General features: G+C 44.1%; 1 protein-coding gene across 6 annotated transcripts in view; it reads right to left on the bottom strand.

The window, feature by feature from the left end:
• EVL (Enah/Vasp-like) overlaps positions 1–21,438 on the bottom strand; it is a 122,811-nt gene extending 101,373 nt beyond the window's left edge. For 2 of the 6 annotated variants that reach the window (XM_075282516.1, XM_075282519.1), the window contains exon 1: positions 20,514–21,079. In XM_075282516.1, the coding sequence (XP_075138617.1) occupies positions 20,514–20,545 (32 nt within the window). In that variant the 5' untranslated portion in view covers positions 20,546–21,079. Of the gene's footprint in view, positions 1–3,603; positions 3,820–20,513; positions 21,080–21,106 lie in introns of those variants that run through there. The other 4 variants (XM_075282518.1, XM_075282521.1, XM_075282522.1 and 1 more) reach the window with 4 other exon arrangements.
• Between the last annotated feature and the right edge of the window lie 4,998 nt (positions 21,439–26,436).

Genomic DNA, 26,436 nt, shown 5'->3' with positions numbered 1-26,436 from the left:
ATATGTGCTTATAATCTAGGGGGTGCAAGGAGAGACCCCAGGATATGGTTCAGCCACCGAGAGAACTGTAGGAAACTGACTTTGTTATGGAGGAACTGTGCCTGGCTTGCTATGAAAGCACTGTGGCTGACTATTAAGAGGAGTCTTGGTGGTGACTAGTTTAGGGTAGTACTGTGGTTGGCACTGTATTGGAGACATGGAAGCTGATTTTAGTGGTGCAGGATGGCTGACTATCCCTGGAAGGGCACAGTGGCTGATACTGTTATGTATACTGATACTGTTATGGGGGCAGTTTGACTAACTTACTGTGGATGGCGCTGTTATTGGGTTACTATAATGGAGGCACTATGGTGTGCCCTGGAGTGGGGGACCTTATTGTGGCTGGCTTTCTTATTGGGTTACTATAATGGAGGCACTATGATGTGCCCTGAAATCTCTAATGGGGAATGGTAGCTGGCTTTTATGAGAGGGCCAATGGTGCTAGCTCTGTTGTAGAGGCATGGTAGCTGAGTCTGATTTTGGAGAGGGGCATTGTATACAGAAAATCTTTTATGGTGACATTATGGTTGGTACTATAATGGGGGCACCTGGGCGCTCTGTTGTAGAGCTATTGTTCTCACTGCTTTATGGTAATATTATGGCTAGCACTGCGATGGCGACATGGAAACTACACGGAGAAGTAGTAACTGGGTGTTTTTATGAATCCGCATTGTGGATGGTGCTGTTGAGAGGGTACTCTGACTAGCTCTGCTATGGATGCTTGGTTGCTGAATTATATGAGGACTACTGTGACTGGATCAATTGTAGAGACATGGAGATTGAATTTGACACTGTGGCGAGCACTGTTATGGTGACATTGTGGTTGGTTGTATTACAGGGACAATGTGTTTGGCTCTCTTGTGGAGCAATGGTGCTGACTAGTTTACAGTAACAGTATGGCTGGCACTGGATTGGATGGAAGTTGACTTTAGTGAGGCAGGATGTTTCACCTGAGGGACAGTATGGTTGGCTGTGAATAAGCCATAAGCGTTAGGGATGGTAAGACCACTTTAAAAGTTATGTACACCTCTGCAGCCCTTTTTTACATGTATTTTTAGGATAAAAACACTTATGAAATAGGTTTTTTTATATTAACATCTTGCTTCATTTGCCTTTTATAGCTGCTGCACATTACACTATGCCCTAGCTGCAAAAAGGCCGTTTAGAAGCTCTCCAGGGGTCGCTCGGTCTTTTCCTGCACATTCCGTACCTACAAACATTCTATAATCATCAAGACTGTTCTGGATTTCGGATGCCATCCCACTGCTCCATGAGGTGGCAGATATCTTCCAGCTTTAATTCCTCTGAATTTGGAAGAAGGCTATAAGTCAGGGGTGGACAATTAATTTTCCCATGGGGCCACATGAGAAATTGTAACGGTTCTAGAGGACCATGAGCACCGTGGCAAATTTAGCTCCACCCACTTCTACGCTGACTCTGCCCATTCTCAATCATCTTTCCATGTGCCCCCACAAAGTATAATGCTCCTACAGTCACCCGTACATTATATGTCCCCACATTATAATGTTCCCCTCTAAATGTCCCAAAGTATTAAGTCCCACTCCTGGTGCCCCAGTATAAACTAGCAGAAACTAGAGGGGACATTAAACTGGGGCAGCTGGAGGGGGACATTAAACAGTGGGGATAGTTAATATCCTCCTCCAGCTGCCCCAGTTTAATATCACCCTCTATCTGCCCCTAGTTTAATGTCCCCCCTCCATGTGCATTCAGTTTAACTGCCCCCCTACATCTGCCCCTAGTTCCCTTCTCTTGCTCATACATGCTGTCTCTTCTCTCTTCTTTATCAGCCTCCCTTGCCGGCAGCTTGCGGAAAGCACACAGTACCATGTGGCTCTGTCCACTAACGAGTCATAGCCTAACGAGTCATAGCCTATCCTGGTGATGACATCCTAGGCTGTGATGACATCATCACAGGTCCTTGAATAACTTCTACACGCTATGCGGGCCGGACAGAAGCAATCAGAGGGCTGGATGTGGCCCGTGGGCCGCACAATGCCCAGGTCTGCTATAAGTTGAGTACACTGGTGAAACCAGGAGTCATCTTCTACTTGCTTCACCAAGCAGGGGAATATGGTAAGATGAGCATTTTATTTTTCTTGTTTGTGTGCCTTTCTGTGGGGGCCACAAGGAAGAAGATGTTTTAATGTGGGGGCCATATAAAGAGCTGCATTATACTGTGGAGGCTACATGGAGGGGGACATTATAATGTGGTAGGCACATTGAGAAGGACATTACACCACGAGGGCCACAATAGAGGACATTATTGTATGGAGGCCACAATGAGGGGGACATTATAATGTAGAGGCTGCAATAAGGGGTCAATATAATGTTGGGGCCATAATAAGTGGGATACTATACTGTGTGGGGGCCACAAGGGTGTATGATACCCTGTGTGGGCCACTAAAGGATCATTATATTGTGTAACGGCACAGTTATAAAGGTGGGAATTGGTGGGCCGAAGGGGTTGGGGTTGTACTCTTATGATACCCAAATTTACCATGGAGCACCATGCGCCACCTCTGAAAGTTGGGATTTATGCATCTAAGCTGATATAATCAAGCCAAAGATAAAGTCAGAAAAAGAACACTTCTGTTTTGTTTTTAACATTAAAGTCATGTCTGAATCTGTCACTATTACTTTTCAGTCCATTGTTCTGACCCCATGATGGATCAGAGCAATGGACTAAATAACAGAAATGTGAACTTATCCTTTCATGTTAGCAGTTATGCTCTATTCTTAGATGTTTGAGTTCCCCAGATTCCAGCTGTACTGAAACCACTGCTGTTCTGTCTATGATATCCATAGCTAGTTATCATCGTATCACTTAACTCTATTAGTATTGTCATAATGATAACTACTTTCTAGATGGAAGCGGGCCTGGGCCAGCAGAAGCTGCAGAAGGCCAAACATTTTAGTATTATGGCCAACCAGGTAATATGTGGTTGAGCCCAATCCATCAAAGCAAAAGCCAAAAGTTTTGTTAGCAGCTCTTCTTAATAGACAGGATCCTTAGCAGTGAAACATTCCTCTACGATGTCCAAATGCTCTAATAAATACAAGCCCATCTTTAGTTACAGGATTCAGGGTGCATTCCCGGGACCGAATATCAAATTTTTTACCATGCACATTATTACAGTAACTTTACAACGCCGGTTTTGCTGTGCACATTATAAAGGTATAATGTTTTCAATGTGATTTTATTTCACCTGTAAAAGCTGAGTGGGCAAATACCACATCCCATAACCGTGCCAATTCACTATAAATCCCGCACGTGAGTGGCATCCATTGATTCTATTAGAATAAACCTTATAATGTGTTATTTTTCGGTCAATTTTTCTCTTTCTGGTCTATTTCCTCCCCTATTTTATAAAAAAAAAAACCACAGCAGCTATGTCCCTGTATGCAGCCATCTATATGATCTGGTTATAGACATCAATAAGGGTAAAGCGTAAAGATATAATAAAAGCATATCTCACTACACAGAATAGAATACACCAGGCATAGCTGCAAAAAAAAAAAAAATCTCCTGCTATGATGTCCTACCTGAAATCGTCCACTGCATTCATGGCCTATGCAGCTCTTACCCCACAGACATAGGAGGATGCAGGTTTGCAGCAGATCTGAGGGTCACATCCAGGGCTGCTGCACTGTCAGGATGCTGTGCATTTCGGGAGTGACATGAAATGGGAGGAAGGGTGCGCAGAATTCAGTCACACGGACTACTCCAGCAGCCTCTGCTCTACCCAGCTGCAGAAGAGCAGCGAAAAGAGAGCCAGAGCCACGTGACCATTCCTGTAGGTCTGATTAATGCAGTAGCTGCCGTCTTGCCGGATAATGCGGCCAGCAGACTGGAGTCTAAAAAGCAAAAATAGTCCTAGAACCGGCAGCCTGGAATAATGCATATCCCTATTACAATTCTTCACGCCAAATCCACATATCTGATTTGCCATTATTTATATAAAGTATTTCGCTACTGTACACATTATGCACTCACATCAGACATTGTCCCCAGATGAGCAGTCTAGTTCCCTATCTCAGTCCTACAATGAATTATATTAAACAATGGTACAGATATTCTGTGTTATAAAAAAGCAAAAATATACAGCATGTGCATGGGCCTGAAGAGAGAGAGAGAATACTACGGTACCTCCGTATTTATTAACTGGTTATGTTATGGTTTAGGCCAGTGATGGTGAACCTTTTGGAGACCGAGCGCCCAAACTGCAACCCAAAACCAACTAGATAACTGCAAAGTGCCAACACATCAATTTTTACACTTAATACTGTGCAGATCCACAAGTGCAGACAATTACGGACCCGCAAAATACAGTCGTGTGAATGGGGCTTTACATCGCTTTCAATTATAGAAACAATTTTGTACTGCATTTGGTATAATTTTGAACAATCAATGTTCACTATTTACATCGCACAGATCTGCTTTATAGTGACCATGCAATGTTATTATGACCTGTAATAATATCACATGTCTGCGATAAAACCAATACTGTTTGATATAAATAGTTAAGGGTCCCCACTCAGTACAAGCTGCCCCACAGTGACCCCCACACGGTCCAATCTGCTTCAAAGTGGACCACACAGAGTACAATCTGCTCCACAGTGACCCCTACACAGTACATTTTGCTCCACAGATGGGTGCCCACAGAGAAGGCTCCGAGTGCCACCTCTGGCACCCGTGCCATAGGTTCGCCATCACTGGTTTAGGCTATGCTCACCTCAAGCCTGTGATATATGATGGCTGGTATACAGGTAAAAAACGGTATGGGATAATATTGTAAACTATGCTATGCCATACACTGGTATCCAGAAAATAAATGTATATAAGTGTAAATGTAAATGAGATAAATAGAGATTTATTGGATAACAATATAAAAGTATATACGTCATTTACTTCTATAGGTTAAAAAGAAAACAGAATGAGATAAAATGTTTGTTTTGGGTCCACTTTTCTTCCACTCTTGTCTGAAGATTATGTCCCGTCCTATTCACTTGAATACAGCTGAGCTGCAGTCTTTGGTTGGGGTACACCAGTGGTGTGACTTGAAGCTTCTGGGCCCCAATGCAAAGTCATTTACCATGTGCTATCTATCATAATGGCATCTTCTTGTACTGTAGAGAGGGTTTTGGGCCCTATCAAGTTCCAAGGCCCAGTGGTGGTTGCTACCGCTGTACTTCCTATAGCTACGTCACTGGGGCACACATTGTATTTGACTATGTTTTTAAGTTCACTCTGTGACTATATGGAGGCCCATTATACTGTATGGGGCACACTGTGGGTGACACTGTAGTGGGAGCAGAATGAATTACTCTATGAGGGCACACATGACCAGGGCTCGTCTTAGGGGTAAACAACCCGTGGGATGATGCCCAGGGGAGCATCACTGGCCCTGGAAGCTTGTGAACTCAGAAACTAAATTGGAGTCAAATTCCTGTTTATTTATTGGGCAGTGTTATTTGGGCATTACTTTGGCCATGCAGAGGTAATAATTGTCAAAAAGAAAAAAGTACTGAAAACTTCTGCAATAGGTGTAAGCTCTAGGAGATCTGGATAACAACCTGTGCCCTAGCTTTCCTATAAATATAGGTTTCATTAAAGACAGTTTGCCCCCAAAATGTGTGTTAACCCCATAAAAACCTGATGTCCCTGACAAAAGACCAACCATAGTAATAGCAGTAATAAATAGTAGGTTAGTGCATGAAGAGTTTTCCATAAGCAAGTGCCAAGGAATGCCACAATAGACGTATCCCAGTCACATGTAAGGGTCTGTGCCAAGTTACCATGTGCTCCACTTTCATAAAGATCAGACAGCTTGTGCGCTTAGCACGGTAGGAGTCATTACATTGTTATCACACAGTAGGTTTTATTTAGATGCCCTGTATGCCCGGTACAAATGCATTCTACACCACTACCCACAATACCTTGCTGGGTGCTGAGTCCTTTGTCCATCTGATGCACAGATGTCTGAAGCCAGAACAAAAGTCTGGGTACAAAATGTCTATGAGTGTGCAGGAGAAATCTGCTACTTCATCTGCCAGTGATAAAGATCAGACCAAATATCCAGAATTTATAGCATATATTATATTAGGGTCTCCACAAGTGAGGACAGCAATATTAAAATTGATAAATAGTAGGGCAGGTGCGGACCTTGCAGATCTGACATTAGGGCTCCTCAACTACCACAAGCCATTTATAATATTGCTATGATCACAGGCATTAGGACCCAGGTATACCCCTTATAATAAGCACACGTTTCTATATCAAGACCATATTGGATTTACAGCCCAAAAATACTCATCCACACAAAACAAGTCCACATTGTATCAGTATGTCATTCACAATCACACATCCTGTATAATTCCCTGCACTGGTCTGAACCGCAAATGCAGCCAAAAATAGGACACGCTTCATAATTTACTGTCCTTGAACATGGCATGGACACGCAGCTGCAAAAATTGCATGTCCTAGACCAGGGGTAGGGAACGTTGGCTCTCCAGCTGTTGTAAAACTACAACTCCCAGCATGCATTCTTACTCTGCTGTTCTTGGAACTCCCATGGAAGTGAATGGAGCATGCTGGGAATTGTAGTTTAACATCAGCTGGAGAGCCGAAGGTTCCCTACCCCTGTCCTAGACCCATAGAAATGAGGGAGATTGTACTTCTATACACTATTGTGGATAAAAACTACAGTCGTGTATGAGGTCTTATAGTGGCACACACCTGAACTAATGTGAATAGAGGACATGCAGTCCATTCGCAGTTGCACAACAGAAGTGATATCCAGGCTGAGTCTAGAGTAGATGAGTCTGACAACCTGTCACCCTGTATAATAGGTGCAATTCCCCTACAATTGTATCATACATTTCTCAGAAGCTTTTGTGACCCAATGTGTTTGGAATTTGTCATACTTGGGTTTGGATTCACCAGAAGATCCTCCTGCATGAATCTGTGTGCAGGGTCTGACCCCAAGAACAACTAAAGATAGTGTAAAACTTTTGTCAAGTTTAAAGCATAGATGCCAACAAAATCCAGGGAGATTTTGGCTCAATTGGGAACACCTCATTCACGCACAGGAACATGCACTAGCCAGACTACTGGGTGTAGTCTGACCCTCCAGATATGTGATACTCTCTTCTTTCTGCCCCCTCTTCTACATCTATAGATTAAGGCTGGGTTCACACTACCGCCACTGTCCAACTCGGGGTTTATGATGCAAACCCCGGGGAAACTGGACAGGGGACGGCTTGCCGGTGGTCAGCTTTAAAAACCATTCATTTGAATGGGTTTTTAAAGCAAAACACCGGTGTCCATATGCGGCCTCTCCATCTGAAAACCTTTTTTTTTTTTTTTTGCACGGACACAAAGTCCTGCATCCACGACTTTGTGCCTGTGCAAAAAAACCCCAAAAAAACAGTTTCCAAGAGGAGAGGCTGCATACGGACACCAGCAGGCACCTTTAAAAACCCATTCAAATGAATTGGTTTTAAAGCTGACCGCCGGCAAGCCGTCCCCTGTCCACTTTCCATGGGGTTTACGACGGAAACCCTGGGACGAACAGCGGCGGTAGTGTGAAGTCAGCCATACAAGGGGGAAAAACTGGAAAAGTGCAACATATAATCCCAAAATTAGATTACACAGGGTTTGCTTAAAATGTGTAACTATGGAGACATATAGTTCTGCTTATACACAAAATGGTAAAAAAAATGTTATTAAAACTTTATAAATCTTTATTTTTCATTTGAGATACATTGGCGCAATGAAAACTGAAGTATACACACCCTTGTAACCATCAGCCATCTGTCGAAGCTGAAATGTGCCACTTTTTCCCCTTGACCTCGCTGAGTAAAGAATATCTCTTTCACAACAGCATATCTGTACCTCATTTGTATACTGCAGCGTGCCAGGATGGCATCTTCTCTGTGCAAGGTCTTCAGTTTTAAACATTTTAAAACACCTGGAAAGTTGCCCGGAGGCTCTTGGCACTAGCGTGCGGCTCAAGGGATTAAACGCATTCTATAAATCTTCGTGAGCAACAGCCCCCTTTGTCACACTTTAAAAAGGGTGGCACATTTTACCACATAAGTGTGCCCCATGACTGTAACGTATCGCTTTATCAAGAGCTGAAGACCCAAGAGCCAATTCTTATTCGTAGCAAAAAAAATCATGAATCATGATAAAAAACGAGGCGCTGTCTGGATTGGAACAGAAAGCCGGAATCATTCATGATGACTGCAGTCAGAAGAGAACAGTGGGGGACATATTGGTGTTGACTGTCATAGGCTTCCTGACCTTAGAGTCCATTCACACGGAGCTTTTTGGTGAGGATTTTGGCAAGGAAAAAATCCGCTTCAAGAATTAGGAAAGGTTTTTCCTCCAGCACAGTGTATGGACCTTGAAAAAAACGCCAATTCCTCGTGGATTTTCCACTTCCCATTGACTGTGTTGGTTTTTGCAGCCGGAATCCACCCGAAAGAAGCATTTTTACACTAGCGGAAAAAAAAAGTAAGCAGACCCCATAGTACTCTATGGTGAGGCCTTTTTTTTTTCCACGTGGATTCTGACACGGATTCAGCGCCAAAATTCTCGCCAAAGAACTCAGTGTGAATGGACCCTTATGAACATCTTTGTGACATTTTTTGTTCAGTTTTGCAGCCTGTACTACTTGCTTGGAAGGGACATGGCTAAAATGAGACGTAGCACACCTTAAAATGGAATATTATACCACAGACCAAGCTAGCCATAAGTGTAAACTTTATATAATTAGTTCTACAATGTTTGTAGAATATGGGGTACTTATAAAGGTTTTGTTATTACCCTCTTTCCATTCTGGGAGAAAATAGCAGTAGTGCTGTGCAGCAGTACAAAAAGGCAGCAATGCTATTGCACCAGTACAATGGAGCTCCACCTGCTGGTGGCAACTATAATAATGGAATTTTATTTGTTTCCTCTTGCTTTTACATCACAAACATATTCCATAGTGCTGCGGATGGGAGACTACTTCATTGTATCTCTGATTAATCTGTTCCACAGCATTTTAGAAAGATCACGCCATGTCTAATGGTTAGTGTAGTGTCAGCACAATATCAGAGATGTTCATCCGTTTACATTGTGTCGCTTTCATCTTCAGCTTGTAGTCAGCAGCAGCTGCTCTCATATCTAATATATAAGATACAAAGAACAGAGAAAGTGCTATCTATACAGCAATGAATTCAGGGAAAAAACAGGGGGTAGTGCTGAGCGACAAAAAACTATGTAAAGTGGGCAGGTGAAGGGAACCTGTCACATGAAAAGTATAGGACAATCTGCAGACAGCATGTTATAGAGCAGGAGGAGCAGAGCAGATTGATATATAGGTTTGTGGGGAAAGATCCAGTATAACCTGTCATTTATTCATTAATATCTCTACATATAAGTCAAGTAGGCGGTCCTATCAGTGATTGACAGTTCTCTCTGTATGCACAGTCATAGAGGGGACTTGGTCAATCACTGATAGGACAGACTCCATGACTTCTAAAAACAAGGAGCAGAGATTTCAATAGATAAATGCCATGTTATACTGAATCTTTTCCCACATAACTATATTTCAATCTGCTCTGCTCCTACTGCTGTATAACAAGCTTCTGTCAGACTGAACAGATTTGACAGATTCCCTTTAAAGAGGCAAGATATATAGAACTCTAACATATTGTGGAGCTACTCCAGCAGCTCCTGTAAAATGCAGCAATGGAGGCCAAAATCACTTAATGATAACCAATTGTTAATCTGCCTAACTATACAAAGGAACCTCTAAGGGTAAGCTCACACAGAGGTTTTTTCCACCTCAGGTTCCAGACCAAAGAACGGGTAGCCGCGACTGAATGCTGGTGCACTGCACCGGCAGCCAGTCATGCACTTTGCTCCAGATTAGGCCAAATGAATGGGCCTAGTGCGGAGGAGGGTGTGTCTTTAGGCCGAATCGCGAGGCCACTCGGTCTGAAGATTGAGCATCTCGCTTCATTTTTCCGGTAGCTGGAAGAAATGGCTCCCGGAAAAAAAGAACTGACCGCTTCCCATTGATTTTAATGGCAGCCGTCTTTTTGGTCAGGATTTTGAGGCGAATATGGCCTCAAAATCCTGACCAAAAAACCCTGTGTGAACTTACCCTAAGGGTGGAGATGGTAGATTTACTTGACTGTCCTGTACATCTGAATTTAGCTTGCAGAAATCCAAGCACTTTCTTCCAAAATAACCCCAATCACACAACACCTTTTTGCAATAGAACTGAAAAACACATAAGGCCCTATTCACATCTGTGTTCGGGTTTCTGTTCAGAGATACCGCTTGGGGACCCCTGAATGGAAACCTATGCGCATAAAAAGTGGTTACCTAAGGAAAACCGCAGACCCCATAGTGGGGTACGTGTGGTTTCCGTACGAAACATGCGGAGAAAAAAAGTGCTGCTTGCCCAAGTGGACTCCCTGAACAGAAACGCGAACGCAGATTTGAATAGGGCCTAAGAAAAATGCATGTTTGGGTTTTTTTTAAAGTGGCAAGTTTTGTATTTTTAGGCCGGAGACATGTTACAGAGATACAGTATTTTTGGCTGTTGTGGAAATGTAGCAGCAAAAGAGATAAGAATTCATTTAATCTCATTCACACATTATAGGAAAAAATGCTGCAGAAAAGAAAAAACTGTGTTTTTAAAGAAGCAAGAGTTTTTGAAAAATGTAGCAGCAAGTTAATTTTACTTGTGAGAATGCTTTGTTTTCATGTTTTCCTCATAGACTTATATGGGGAGAGGCATAAATGTAAAATGCAGTGAAAATGAAGAACGTTTCAGATTGTGTTTCCTCTGCAGTGTTTTTTAGGTGAATTTCGCCAATTTAGCTTTAGGGCGCATTCACATGATAGTTATATATGCTGCTAGGAGTCCCTGCCTCCCAGCGACATACTGTCCCCTACCGATTACAGTATGGGACAATATGTCTCTGAATGGCAGGGACTCCTAGCAGTTTAGTCATGGACTCCTAGCAGTATAGATAACTATACTGCTAGGAGTCCCTCTCCCAGCATAACGTGCAAGCCAGTAAATCTGGCCAACACGTGGACCGAGTTGTCTTGTGAATGTGCTCTTAGCCTTAATTGGTTACCATTGCATACAAAGGCAAAAGACTATTCAAAAACTGAATTGTGTGAACGCAGCTCTAGAAGGATAGAACTGATTTTTGGTAGAAGAAATTTCTACAATATTAGCCACCTCTGAATAAACAAAAAATGCAATAAAAAATAACTTTACCGCCACATGCGGCTTCAGCCCTCCAAGGTCATGTATTATAAAACTTTCCCACCTCTGTTTTTGTACATGTCGATTCTCCTGGTTCATGAACAGAATGTTAATGGGAGTCTACCACTGGATGCCCCTGGTTGGATAGCTAATTTGCATAAAGAACAAAAGTAGAGATAGACAAACCTATCAAGATTCATAGGTGGCTCAGGTCCTTGGTTTGTTTTCGGGAGAAAAACACTTTAAGGCCGGGGCCCCACGGACCGGAAACACCACGATTTGCTCGCAGCGGAGACGCTGCGGGAAAAATTGCGACATTGTACAGTGCAGGTAAAGTGGATGGGATTCATGCGAATCCCATCCCTACTTTGCGGAAAAGATTGCAGCGTGGACACGCTGCGATTTGCAAAGCCAAATCGCAACATGTCACTTATATCTAAAGGAAAAGCTGGTGGCTTTCCCATAGATATAATGTTAAGAGAAAGTCCACAGAGAAAAACTCTGTGAACTTTCTCTTAAAAGTGCTGCGGAAAGAACCGCAATGCATTCATGCAGCGGTTCTTCCCGCAGCTCTTTAGTGCTGTGGATACGACCTGTGGGGACTTAGCTTAAATTGGCTTAAAGAGGACCTTTCACCATATCTGGGCACATGCAGTGTTATATACTGCCGGAAAGCTGTCCAAACTGTCGGCTTTCCCGATCTGTGCCTGGTGTGAAGAGCTTACGGTCCGGTACCGTAGCTCTTCTATGGTCAGAAGGGCGTTTCTGACCATTAGCCAGGAACGTCCTTCTGCCTCACGGCGCCTATCGCGCTGTGCTGTGGAGCCGGGAGGAACGCCCCCTCCCTCTCCTGATAATGCTCGTCTATGGACGAGTACTGTGAGCAGAGGGAGGGGGCGTTCCTCCTCGCACCACAGCACAGAGCGATAGGCGCCGCGAGGCAGAAGGACGTTCCTGGCTAATGGTCAGAAACGCCCTTCTGACCATAGAAGAGCTACGGTACCGGGCCGTAAGCTCTTCACACCGGGCACAGATCGGGAAAGCCGACAGTGCGCTGAACTCAGCGCACTGTCAGCTTTCCGGCAGTATATAGAACTGCCTGTGCCCAGATATGGTGAAAGGTCCTCTTTAAGAAAACGTGTAGAATACTCTTAGGCTCTGTTCCCACGGAGTAACGCGCTACTCATTTAGACACGTAAACACATGTCAGAGCGAGGCGCTTCAAAACAGATCCCATTGACTTCAGTGGGTGCTGGTTTATGTGTGCTACACATTGAAATCAATGGGAGGCTTTATAACCCATTGATTTCAATGTGCAGCGTGCGTAAGCTGGCACCCATTGAAGTCAATGGGATCAGTTAGATAGATCAGTTCCTAGGAGCACTAAGGCCTCGTTCCCACGGACTAACGCGCCGCTCATTTAGACACGTAAACATGTGTCAGAGCGAGGCGCTTCAAAACAGATCCCATTGACTTCAATGGGTGCCGGCTTACTCGTGCTGCACATTGAAATCAATGGGTTATAAAGCCTCCCATTGATTTCAATGTGTAGCACACATAAGTCAGCACCCATTGAAGCTAATGGGATCTGTTTTCAAGCGCCTCACTCTGACAAATGTTTACGTGTCTAAATGAGCGGCGCGTTATTCTGTGGGAACGGGGCCTTAGTGCTCCTAGGAAGTGATCTATCCAATTTCTAGTTCTTTAAGGCAAACACAGCTGAAGCTATGTCAAAGTGAAAAGTGACATTATAGGCAGGCATCCGGCACTCTCTCTGACGTCATCAGCCCATGATTGGGCCACCAGTGGTCATATGGCCACGCTGAGCGTCATGATGTCAATCACAGGCCTCAGCAATGAACCTGCGTGAATGGTGTCATAGAAGACTGCTGGATGCCATAAGGAGGCCTAAGAGAGGTAACAGAAGGTGAGTATGAGTTTGGTTTTTTTGTCACGTTCTCTGGGCCTCCACCTATTATACTCTGGGGTCGCTTCATGTGGCAGCCGTTTTAGTTTTGTAAAAGAATTACCAATTTGGAATCCTTGGAATGAGCTTGTTACAAGACAATCTGCCCACCTCTAAAAAAAAGTTACTGCATAAGAAAGTGTGGACATGGTCATCTATGGTGGTAGACTCCCTGTTTAGTGCAATGAAATCTGATACTTGCTATGCAGAATTGATGAATGAGATTAAGAAAATTCAATAAACTTTTTTTTTTTTTTGCTTATCGTCCCTGGCCCCCAGTGAGTTTTCATTTATCACGGAAAACCACTTTAGGCTAAAGCCTCACAAGTCTTTCTGCTTCCATTATAACTATAGGAAAACCGCTAGTGTTTCCGTAGGTATAAATAACATGCTGAGATTTTCCAAAAATTTGGGAAATCGCAGCGTGTCTGCTGCACGTAGTTTTCCTCAATATGTGGATGGGACTTGCTAGAATCAGGGCTCTTTCCGCCAGTCTTAATCCATTTGTGTATTGGTGGACTATGTGCCAGAATTATTAAGGGACTCTGGTGGGATTTCCCATGTGCCAGCACTTAAATCTACTCCAACCCCACAAACCCATTTTTCAACACACACCAGTTTTAATCACCTTCTTTTTTGGGCCGTGTGCTGTCCATGGTTAATCCGTTTTTCACATCTAATAAAAATAGACCAAAATAAAGCAAGCCTCCATTCTTTTCCCACAGACTGTTGGTCCATAGAATGGATGTCTGCAAGGATGCTCCAATTTCAGGACCATACTACTGTGAACATGCTATAAATCTCCATATAAACTTGCAAAGGCTCACAGACTTTTTTCTGGGAATCACAAGCGCGCAGGCCCCATATAATAATGGGTCAGTGTGCTAACCATTAAAAACATGGCTAGCACATTAACAAAGCATGCAGTTGTATGGATTTGGACTTTGAGTGACCATAGGGGACCTGGCATTTCATGCTGAACGTGTCAATGGCCATCACAGTGATACAATGTCTGGCCAGACATTGTAGACGGCTACCAAGAGAAAGAAAACTCCAAAATTCTTGTACTTGGTAGGGACTTGAGCACAGGGATCCTCATCCTTACAATTGAAGGTTCAGCATTGCTCCTCACCTCATCTGAGACGTAGGGCAGAGCTCTAGCAGTAGCCAGATGTCTCAAAGTTTTGTGAGATGGGGACAATATCCAAACATACATATAAATTATTGAATTAGACAGGTTACGCTAGGTTCACACTAGCTTTGCATGTCCGTTGTTCTGGTTTGTTCGAGGACCAGAATAGCAGAGAGGCGGTCTGCTAAAATAGCGGTTACATGGTGTCCATCATTTTAAAACTGAAACTAGTGGAGGAAAAGTCGGACATTGCGACAGTGTCTCCAATGGAAACTCTAGCACAGATGTGAACGTAGGCCTAGATCGGGATATGAAACTGGAAAGTGTAAAGAGGATGGGGATTTTCATGGGATGGGGATTTTTTAAGACTAAGTCCTAAACTAGACCTTGACTTAGCGGAAAACTAAAAAAACAAAACAAACCCCCTCCCCCCTCACTTTCCCAAATACTTGTGTACTTCTTTCTCTGTCTGAATTGAACAGCATGTCCCCCTGATAAATATGATGGTCATGTGAGACATTTTGTTACGTTGCCTATTTGCAGCTATTCTTATTACAGAAATGTCACTCGCAATGAATTACAGCAAGGCGCCCGAACAGACTAAACATTTACACAAGGTCTTCAGATCACAAGACGCTGCTATTTTATAAACCTCAGGCCTATTTATCCACAAGTCCTGCTACATTAATAACCTTTACTGGTGCTTCACACATGGAGTATGAGACCAACCAGAACACCTCACAGAAGCAGCTAAACTGCTGCTACAGGTCTCATTGTAAGACTGGGGGGCTAGCAGAGGAAATGGAGGCCCACACTGTAACTATACAAAGCATGTACATACCCATGGTAAAATGTATGTGTACTTCTACAACCACATACTCTTCTTGCTATAAAGGGTTGTATTAGGATAAGAAAGTGGCTGTTTTCCCCCAGAACAGTGCCAGTCCATGGGTCATGTCTAGTACTGCAGCTCACCCTCATTCACTTTTGTGGAATAGAGTGGCAACACCACACGACCCTCAGCAGCCATTTTTGTTTTTTATATTGTTTATTCAATGCATAAACAAATCTAGCACCTTAAAAAAAATCTTCATTAAAAAAAAAAGTGATGTATACAGCTTCTATGCAGTTATGTGTCTCCATGGCTACAGACTACAATCAAAGACTGTGTAGTCTGATCTTGTAGTCATAGGTTACAGAGGTAGCAATGGTCACCTATTCACTGATTCAGCCGCGGCGTCTGCCTCGCGACAGCACCCTCTGGACTAGTCCATTCATTTGGGCCTAATCCGGAGAGGAAAGCCACGACAGGATGCCGTGCACTGCACTGGCATCCCGTCGCAGCAGTCGCGACAGAATGTGCACACGTGGTATCCCCGTGTGAACTAACCCTAAGACTGTAGGACCCCTTGTGATCAGTAGTAGTTCAGTTTCTTGTAGGAAATCCCCTTTAGGATAAGGCCCCATGTACCAAACTGCAGCAGAATTGTGTCGCTTTTTTTTCTGCAGCATTTTTCACAGAAGGTCCATAGAGTTATCCTCTGCAGACTTTCTGCCTCCATTATACCTATATTATAGCTATATGGTCTGTAAATTAAAATGCTGAAATCTGAAATCGCAGCATTTCCACTGCAGATTTTTTTCTGAAGTGGTGTTGGGATTAGCCAGAATCCCATCCACTTTGCAGTTAATGTAAAACACAGCGTTTTTGTTTTTTTTTGCCACAGCCTTACTTAATAAAGCCAGGTGTAAGTTAACAGGACCGCTGTGTTAGCAGGAACAATCAAATATTGTAATTTCACCATAGTCTTCCATGAAAAGAAGGGGCACCATCAGGGTCGGACTGGGGTGCCTAGGGCCCACCAGTGGGATTATTTCCAGGGGCCCACCCTCCTGCCATATTAAATATCGCCCGTCCAGTTTTTGCCATTATGCACGTTTAAAGTGCATTTTCACACACAATACAGGAAGCCCAGAACCCGTCCCAGGCTTGATTGGCAGATAAGCTTTCAAACACAACGCAAACACCCCTTAGGGTGCATTCACACGGTGGAAAATGGCTGAATTTGGTGTGGAATCCGTGACAGATTCAGCGCTGAAAAAAAAGCCTCCCATTGACTTCAATGGGTTCCTTTTTCTGCAAAGCAACCCATTGAAGTCAATGGGAGGCTTTTTTTAGCGCTGAATCTAATGCAGATTCCACACCAAATTCACCGGTATTTTCCTCTGTGTGAATGCACTCTAACAATAACAACACAATGACAAGAGACCAGGAGCAGGTAATCATAAGCAGACAGGCCTCCTGCACTGTACAACGCGGCAAGAGAATGGTGCAGGAGTTCGAACGGGTGAGGACGTAACATGAGTATAATTTTTCTTTATAAGGGGTCATTCACATGGAGTAACGCCTCATGTGTATCAGAGGCGTACACGCCGGCGTTACGGCAGGGCATTCACTTCAATGGGAGCGCTCGTAGCACCGCCGTTACAGCGGCGTTATGAGTGCTCCCATTGAAGTGAATGGGAAGTGCTCAGCAGCCCTGCTGTAACGCCGGCGTGTACGCCTCTGATACACGCGAGGCGTTACTCCATGTGAATGGCCCCTTATGCTGTGTTTTTTTTCTCTTTCAGGTTACGATAATCCATTGGATTATGTTGGATTCCATCGATGATCATCATTTTTGTTTTATTTTTTTTAAAATTCTTTAATAAAACGTTCAACGATTTGTCTATTTCAATAAAAACACATTTCTTTCACGTCTTGAGTTTTTATAAATACTTTCTTACCCCTTAGTAATGGTGACTGATAGACGGCATCCATTACTAAGGTGTGGCTTAGCATTAGTGGTGAATATTCTAGCATTAACCCTCTAATTATTACCCCGCTACCTAATGCTGAGGAGAATTGGTTATCATCCAATACCCGGCTGTTTAATAGAGACTGCTGAGGATTGGGGCAGTCACAGGCTGGAATTATTAGGGTCAGTGCACACTGAATTTTTTGGTGCTTACTGTGACGCTAAATCCGCCTCAAAATCAGCCTCCAAAAAAAGCCTCCCAATAGAACTCAAAATAAGCACCAAAAAACTCAGTGTGCACTGACCCTTAGGCTGGAAAAGGCCGAAAACAACAGGCTGGTATAATGGCTGAGAAGGGCCAAAAACCATGCCACTTCCACCCTTGTAATGTCAGGATACTGCTTGTTGTATCTGACTGGCTCATAAATATTGGGGGGACCCTATGTTGCTTTATAATTAGAAAAAAAATGACATAGGGTCCCCCCAATTTTTAATAACCAGCCAGATATAACAAGCAGCAGCAGCCTGACATTACAAGGGTGGCAAGAGCCATGGTTTTTGGCCCTTCCCAGCCTTATAATACCAGCCTGCGACCACCCCAATCCCCAGCAGTCTCTTTAGACAGCTGGGTATTGGACGATACCCAGCTCTTCCCGGCACCCCTGATGGTGTTGGGTACCGGGGTAATAATTGGAGGGTTAGTGCTAGACTATTCACCAGCTAACACTAAGCCACACCTTAGTAATGGATGCTGTCTATCAGACAGTCGCCATTACTAAGGGGGTAAGAAATATTTTTAAAAAAAATAAATCAAGAGACATGAGAGAATTTTTTTTTACTGAAATAAAAACTCCCTCAGACAACCCTCGTTGACCATTTTATTAAAAAAAAAAAAAAAAAAAAAAGATGATCATCGATGGAGTCCAACGAATCCGATGTAATCCAATCGATCCATCACAACCTGAAAGATAAAAAAACCTGTATGACGGAGAGATTGCCGCTGTTGTGAATGTAACATAAGGCTATGGCTACACTACTACTTCCGTCATGCAACCAAAGATCACAGTGTCACTTTGGGACTCTTTCACATTAGTGAATGGAGTCGCATTGGGTCCCTCAGGTTGCAATGTGACTCCATTCACTAACATAAGGGAAAGAATCACAGGGCGACACATCTTTGGTTGTATGACAAAAGTTATAGTGCAGCCATAGCCTAATGCTAGGTTCACAACAGCGGCAAGCTCTCCGTCATACAGGTCCACAATGGGACCAGAATGATGGAGAGGTGGGCTGCCAAAATGGCAGTTACACCCAGACAGTGGCAGACCTCATTAACATAATGAGGTCTGCCAGGTGTCAGCCATTTTCAAAGTGAAAGGCATATACCCAAGTCCTCAGTGATTTCTGAAACTTGGGTATTGTTATGCTGGAGCCCTAGAAAAGGACACCAGCATAACAATAGTGTGGGACATTATCTATAGGGTGGGTGGACTACAACTCCCAGCAGCTCCAGATGCCCTGGAACTGTTGAGAGTTGTAGTCCACCCACCCTATAGATAATGTCCCACTCTATTGTTATGCTGGTGTCCTTTTCTAGGGCTCCAGCATAACAATACAGTGAGACATTACCTATGGGGTGGGTGCACTACAACTCCCAGCAGCTCCAGGACATCTGGAGCTGCTGGGAGTTGTAGTAATTGAAAGATTTGGGGGGCAAAATAGGGGACAATAAAAGCAGTTTTTTTTTATTTGTAAAATTCCCACTTACCTTGTCGCTGTCTGCAGGTCTGGCCTCCGCTTCTTCAATCCAGCCGCCGCGCTCTGCTCTGACGCATCAGGAAAAGAGCTGCGGCTGGATTGGCCAATTCGTTTCCAGGATACATGGGGGCGGGCCCAACTGCAGACGTTCTCCCGCCCCCCGCAGCGCTACGCCGGCAGCCGTAGCTCTGCGTAGGTAGGTGACAGGACACCTAAGCCTCCACTTGAGCAGGGGCCCGAATTGCAATGTCAGGGCCCCGATCGGTCCCCTAACCATCCCGATCGGCCCTTGATCATGCAGATCGGGCCCCTGCCTATACTTTATTAAAAATAAAAAGATCAAAAATATAGTCGGGGCCTGGGGCCCACCGGGGGATCCCCCGGTGCTCCGGCAGGCCAGTCCGACCCTGGGCACCATATTGGATGGACGCTACTTCCCATCCACATTGCAGAGAGGTTAAGAGGTAATATGGTAGCACCTACGTGTAATTCACTTGTGTATGACCAGTTACAGATATCCAAACATTGTTTTCAACCAATATAACTGGATTCCAGGACAATATATATCGGTAATTCAAGAAATTATTAAAAGACCGGTTAATGACCGGACATCAGTGTTATAATACTAATCACCATGACCAATGAGTCACTGAGACTCGGTTAGCTATGAGAGCTTACAACAATAATTTCCTATTGAAATGAGACAAACCTGGGCTAAGGCTAAGGGCCCATACAAGTACAACCTCCAATAGTTCATCAAACTATATATTTTTACAATAATGCATCAATAGCTGTAAGCCATGAAAGTCATGAGCTCAGTCCATGACATGAAATCTAATAGACAGCAGGAAGATGCATTTAAGGTGACAGTGGCCCCCAATCTACAGTCCTACTGAACAGCTGTACATATGGTATAATATGTTGGCGCCCGATGAAAATGACTGTCACATTGTCACATTAAGTATATTTGTGAATACATACATATAATTTTATATATATATATATATATATATATATATATATATATACACACACACACACATACATATATACTATATGTATACACACATATATGATATTATAGTATTCTCCATAGGATACACAATATATAATGAGAAACGGACAAGACAGTTTTATATCAGAGACCCTGGACCAGTATGGCTGCCGAGGAACATGCCAGTGCAGAAAAAATGGTCTGATGCTGCTTTAAGACCATGGTGGTTATGTGCCTGTCATCCAGAGGCAGGAGAATTCTACTAGAGGGTCACCATGTACATACAGATACACACATACATGAGCTCATACTATATATATATATATATATATATATATATATATACATACACACCATATATATGTGCAGTTGCTCACTTGTATGGCTATATATACATTTATTACACATCTATATAACCTAAGTGTCACCCACCAATCTCCCCACCCCCACTCTATATCATAATCACTATAATAATAACTATATATACAGATTACACATTAATTGGCAACCACAAATTATTACTTACTGCAAATGCATATCTGCTGGTGTCCTCAGCATCACACACAGGCTATATCCAATGATGATGTCATTATAGAGGACACATTTACATTGGTTTGCTGGAATGAAGGTTGTAACCCTTTCTCTGCCATGCAGATCCAGGCATGACAGTCCCCCTGCATTCTGCTCTGGGTTGTGAATGGTTACATTTTACATTTCTCAGCCAACCCCTCCCCCTCTACACTATAATGTCCATAGATGTGGCTAATTTGAGGCAGTGCAGGGGTTAATGCAAGAGAAATGGACATAGTGGGTTAAACTGTGCAGCACAATAGCCCACCCCCCTTCTTGCCATCAGTCTGTGTTAGTGTCATTGTGTATGTGCTGGGTCCATGCATAGTGACAGGGAATGAGGAGGTGGGCAGTGTGGTTAGGGGTCCCTCTGCCAACCCCCCTTCATGTGCATGATCTGTCCACAGGCACAATGAATGGATATGTCATCCACAGTCAGACAACCCAGCACTGCAACACTGTCCTGACATTGCTACATTGTATTCATATTGTTGCAAAGCCCACTCCCCCCTTCATACATGCACCCATAGAAAGGAGGAGGTCTCCTACCTCATTCTGCAGGCTTCCTGTCTGCTCTGGCTCCTTAAGATGGGCTCTTATTGTGGATGTGGAGCTGACAGCTTTGCTGTGAGATTAGTGGCTGATCTCCTGTGTGGCTGGGGACTGCTGATCATGCATCTGCTGCTGGCTACAGGAGGCTGAATGCTCATGGACTGTCCTTAGTGGCCTGGATGTGCTGATACTCTCACTCCAGGCTGCCTTGAAGCTCATGTTTGGGTCCAGGCTAGCTGCAGAGATGCTCCTTCCCGGCTGACAGCTGTTTCTGAAGTCCTGCCATCTTTTTTTTGAGGTGAGGTTGCTGCAGCAGTAAAGATACAAAGGCAACTGATCTCTACTACCCGCTAGTGGCAGCCCTGGGAACTGCAAGGACTGGAATCCACTTTCTAGCTGGGGTTCCAGTTCCTTCTCCCTCCCTTCTCCTGTCACTACCCATTCCTGGGATCCAAGCACCTGTAACTAGCCTGAGTACTGGACTGGGATTCTCAAACATTTGTAATTCAACTTCAGCTGCTGCAGAGCCTCTTAAGAATTCCAAAAGGTTCTGCAGAAGTATCAAATTAGTTTCACTTTTCACTGCTCAATTATTGTACCAATCCTGTGAGACGTTATGAGAATATAGAAACCCTTACTGCCATGTAATATCCATTTATATCTGATTGTATTACATATGGAATTAACAAGAAGCAAAAATACAGGAAATTCAGGGGTGAGGACTGGATTGGGGTGTGGGCGCTGTATGATATTAGAAATAGTAATAACAATAATTACTTCTCATGATTTATGTACATATTAAAGAGACTGCCTAGCCATCACACACTAGTTTTTGCATTTTCCACGGTTTCCAGCTCCAGAAATATTCAGACTTGGGGCTTATTCACATATTACAGCAATGCTATACTTGTCAGGATTTTTCCAAAAAGCAGCAAAACAGCAGTGCTTTCCTGTGATTTTGGAAATATTGCAGCAAAAAATAAAATAGCATGAGTTTTAATATCATTTTTCATTGAAAGTTTAGTTTAAAAAATAACGGTCGAATATTGTTGTTTAGCATCATACACAGCTCCTCTATAAACATGTATGCGTGGCTTATTGTATGAGAGGGAAGAAAGCTGTGTCCGGATTCTCCTGGCAATGGCTTATCATCCCATCGGTAAAGAGTTGGGAGGTTCTCACACCGTAATTGAGAAGGATTGAAAATTGTTTGAGCGACAGTGGGTGTGGTGTCAGGTGGAGCGGCTTGCATTGGGTGGGGGCTCTCAGAATATTCAGTTTTCAGGAATGGAATAACTATTGCCGTACATAATACACTACAATAAGATGTAGGCCATAACTGCTATTTACTAGCCAGTGGCATAACTACCACTATGGGGCATAATACTGTGTGCAAGGGCCACTATGGGGCATAACAGTGGGTGTAGGGGCCACTATGGGGCATAATAGTGTATGCAGGGACCCATTATGGGGCATAATAATGTGTGCAGGGGCCACTATTGGGCAATAATAGTGTATGCAGGGGCAACTATGGGGCATAATAGTGTGTGCAGGGGTCACTGTGGAGCATAATAGTATGTGCAGGGGCCACTATGGGGCATAATAGTGTGTGCAGGGGCCACTATGGTGCATAATAGTATGTGCAGGGGCCACTATGGAGCATAATAGTATGTGCAGGGGCCACTATGGTGCATAATAGTGTATGCATGGGCCAGTATGGCGCATAATAGTGTATGCAGGGGCCACTATGGAGCATAATAGTATGTGCAGGGGCCACTATGGGGCATAATAGTGTGTGCAGGGGCCACTATGGTGCATAATAGTGTGTGCAGGGCCCACTATGGTGCATAATAGTATGTGCAGGGGCCACTATGGAGCATAATAGTGTATGCATGGGCCAGTATGGCGCATAATAGTGTATGCAGGGGCCACTATGGAGCATAATAGTATGTGCAGGGGCCACTATGGGGCATAATAGTGTGTGCAGGGGCCACTATGGTGCATAATAGTGTGTGCAGGGCCCACTATGGTGCATAATAGTGTGTGCAGGGGCTACTATGGTGCATAATAGTGTGTGCAGGGGCTACTATGGCGCACAACAGTGTATCCAGGAATGCGGTTTGTATTGGGGAGGGAAATTATCAGTTGCGGTCGGGGGAGGGGGGGGGGGGGTCAGGTCAAATGGGGCCCAGCCATTCCTAGTTACACCACTGTTACTAGCCATGCCCTCTATTTACATATAACACCTCATATTTACGGGTCAAAAATGTGGACAATATGGTACAGCTTGAAGCCCTGTCATGTCCAGTAAAATGCCAAGCTCCCTTTGCTGCTCCTCTCCATATTTTACGCAGGATAGCCCCACACAATATAATGCCCTGTTACTGGCCCCCTAATATAGGACATATTTTTCAAAAAAAAAAAAAACAGACTTAGGGTGCATGCACACTACGTAACGCCGGGCGTGTATGAGAGCCGTACACGCCGGCATTACGGCAGACTGCCGAACACTTCCCATTCACTTCAATGGGAGCGCTCGTAATAGCGGCGTTTACGAGCGCTCCCATTGAAGTGAATGGGAAGTGTTCGGCAGCCCTGCTGTAACGCCGGCGTGTACGGCTCTCATACACGCCCGGCGTTACGTAGTGTGCATGCAACCCTTATTGATGTTATATGACAGGGTTAATGTCTTACTGACTAGTCTGTATGTATGAAAAGCTCTCCTCCTTAATCTCTAAATCCTACCTCACCTCCTGTGCACTTGACCCGAACCAGTCACATCTCATCCCCAAACTCACTAAAGTTTTCACCCCAGTCCCAACCCATCTCTTCAACCTATCCCTAACCAATGGATCCTTCGCTTCCACCTTCAAACACGCCACAGTCACACCAATAACTAAAGAAACCTTCCCTCGACTTGTCCTCTCCGGCCAACTATCGACCGATCTCACTGCCTCAAAACTGCTTGAGCAACACGTCCACTCAGAACTCTCCTCCTATCTCTCGTCCAACCTGCTCTTTGACAGACTTCAGTCAGGCTTCAGACCCCGTCACTCCGCAGAAACTGCCCTAACCAAAGTCACTAATGACCTTCTAACTGCCAAAGCCAAGCGGCACTACTCTGTCCTCCTCCTACTTGACCTCTCCTCTGCCTTTGACACAGTTGACCACTCCCTCTTGTTAGAAATACTCTAATATCTTGGTATCTCACCTCCTCACCTCGCCCTCTCTCTGTAGGTGTCCCCCAAGGCTCCATCCTAGGACCCCTCCTGTTCTCCATCTACACCCTTGGCCTGGGCCAACTAATAGAATCTCATGGTTTTCAATACCATTGCTATGCTGATGACACTCGAATATATCTCTCTGGACCTGACATTACCTCCCTGCTGGCCAGAGTTCAAGATTGTTTAACGGCCGTAGCCCCCTTTCTCTCCTCCCGCTTTCTCAAACTCAACATGGAGAAAATGGAGTTCATCATCTTCACCCCACCCCGTATGGCCCTTCTACCTGACCCATCTATCAAAGTTAAAGGGGTTGTCCCATCACAAGGATCCTATCTATACTGCTTGTTAATGTGGATGTAAGACTTTTCCTAAATACATTGCTTCAGCAAAACTGCTTTGTTTGTCCACTATCTTACTTTATTCAATTCATTGCTGACACAGCCCTTGACTTATCTGCTCAAAAGTCAAGTGATGTAGCTGCCTGCTCTCACGGGGGAGGGAGGAGGGGCTAAGTGCAGGGAGCGAGCCTGTGTTTCTAGCTATTCCTGTGTCTACACCACGTGATCTAGCTTCCTGCTCTCAGATAGGGGAGAGGAGCTGCTTTCATTTCTTCTGTTCTCCCAGTTATCAGGCTAGCTAATTCAATTGTGTTCATTATGGCAGACAGGCAGTCTCTGTATGTAACACAGAATGGAGTTGCTCCTGCTTGTACTTCATAATCCAATATTGTGCATATAGTGTTTAAGGACCTTTGATGACATCACAGGCCCTTCAGCCGCCCCATAGGTTCACACTATGCGGTGGGCGGAGCTACATGCTTGTTTGGGGCGGAGCTAAACGGCAGGTTGCATGTGAAACCCCGCCCACCAAATGATGCAAGAAACCAGGAAGAAAGATTTTACAGCAGTGAAGACTGGTGAGTATGCGACGTGGGAATACTCCTTTAATGGAACCACACTTACCCCTGTCCCACAGGTCTGATGCCTTGGGATAACCCTGGATCCCAACCTATCCTTCAAGTCGCACATTCAAACCCTTAACACTTCTTGCCACCTCCAACTCAAGAACATCCATCAAATCCACTCCTTCCTCACCCCAGAAACTGCTAAGACGCTAGTCCAGGCTCTCATAATCTGTCGTTTAGATTACTGCTACACCCTTTTCCATGGACTCCCAGCAAACACCCTCGCCCCGCTCCAGTTCACCTTAAACTGTGCTGCTCGCTTAATTCACCTTACCCCCGTTCCTCATTGGCTGCTCCCCTCTGCCAGTCCCTCCACTGGCTACTCATTGCCCAACAAATTGAGTTCAAGTTACTAACGTTAACATACAAAGCCATCCACAACCTGTCCCCTCCATATATCTCTGAACTAATCTCCCGCTACCTGCCCACACGTAACCTCAGATCCTCCAATGACCTTCTACTCTGCTCTGCTCTCATCCGCTCCTCACACAACCACCTCCAAGATTTCTCCCATGCATCCCCCATACTCTGGAACTCCTTACCACGACACATAAGACTGATCCCCACAATCACAGGCTTCAAGAAGGCCCTGAAGACTCACCTATTCAGGAAGGCCTACAACCTCCAATAACACTATCACCGCACTGCCATCTGTACAGTCTCCCCCTCTGCTTCTGTCTCTATCCCTCATAGATTGTATGCAGTTCCCTCTATCCCACTATGCCAGTAGGTCATTGTTAGTATATATATATATATATATATATATATATATATATATATATATATATATATATATATCTGTATCTATATATATATATGTACATATATATATCTGTATATCTATATCTGTTAGTATATTTTGTGTACCATATGTAAACCCCAAATGTTAAGCACCATGGAAATAATAGTGCTATATAAACAATAATAATAATAATAATAATAATAATATGTATACCTTACTGTTCATCTATGGATTTCTTATTGGTGTACGTCTGTAACTGACCTGTTATGTAATACCAAACACATTTCTGCAGGGCCTATTCAGCTGAATGGGACAGTGGGAGAATTTCCTGCAACAAATCTGCCATGTGTGAATCTACCCAAAGGCCATTTTTACACAGCAGAATTTTGGTCAATAT

This window comes from Leptodactylus fuscus, chromosome 7 (assembly GCF_031893055.1).
Source record: "Leptodactylus fuscus isolate aLepFus1 chromosome 7, aLepFus1.hap2, whole genome shotgun sequence".
NCBI classification, from domain to species: Eukaryota; Metazoa; Chordata; class Amphibia; order Anura; family Leptodactylidae; genus Leptodactylus; species Leptodactylus fuscus.
This window is presented reverse-complemented; position numbering and strand designations above follow the sequence as displayed.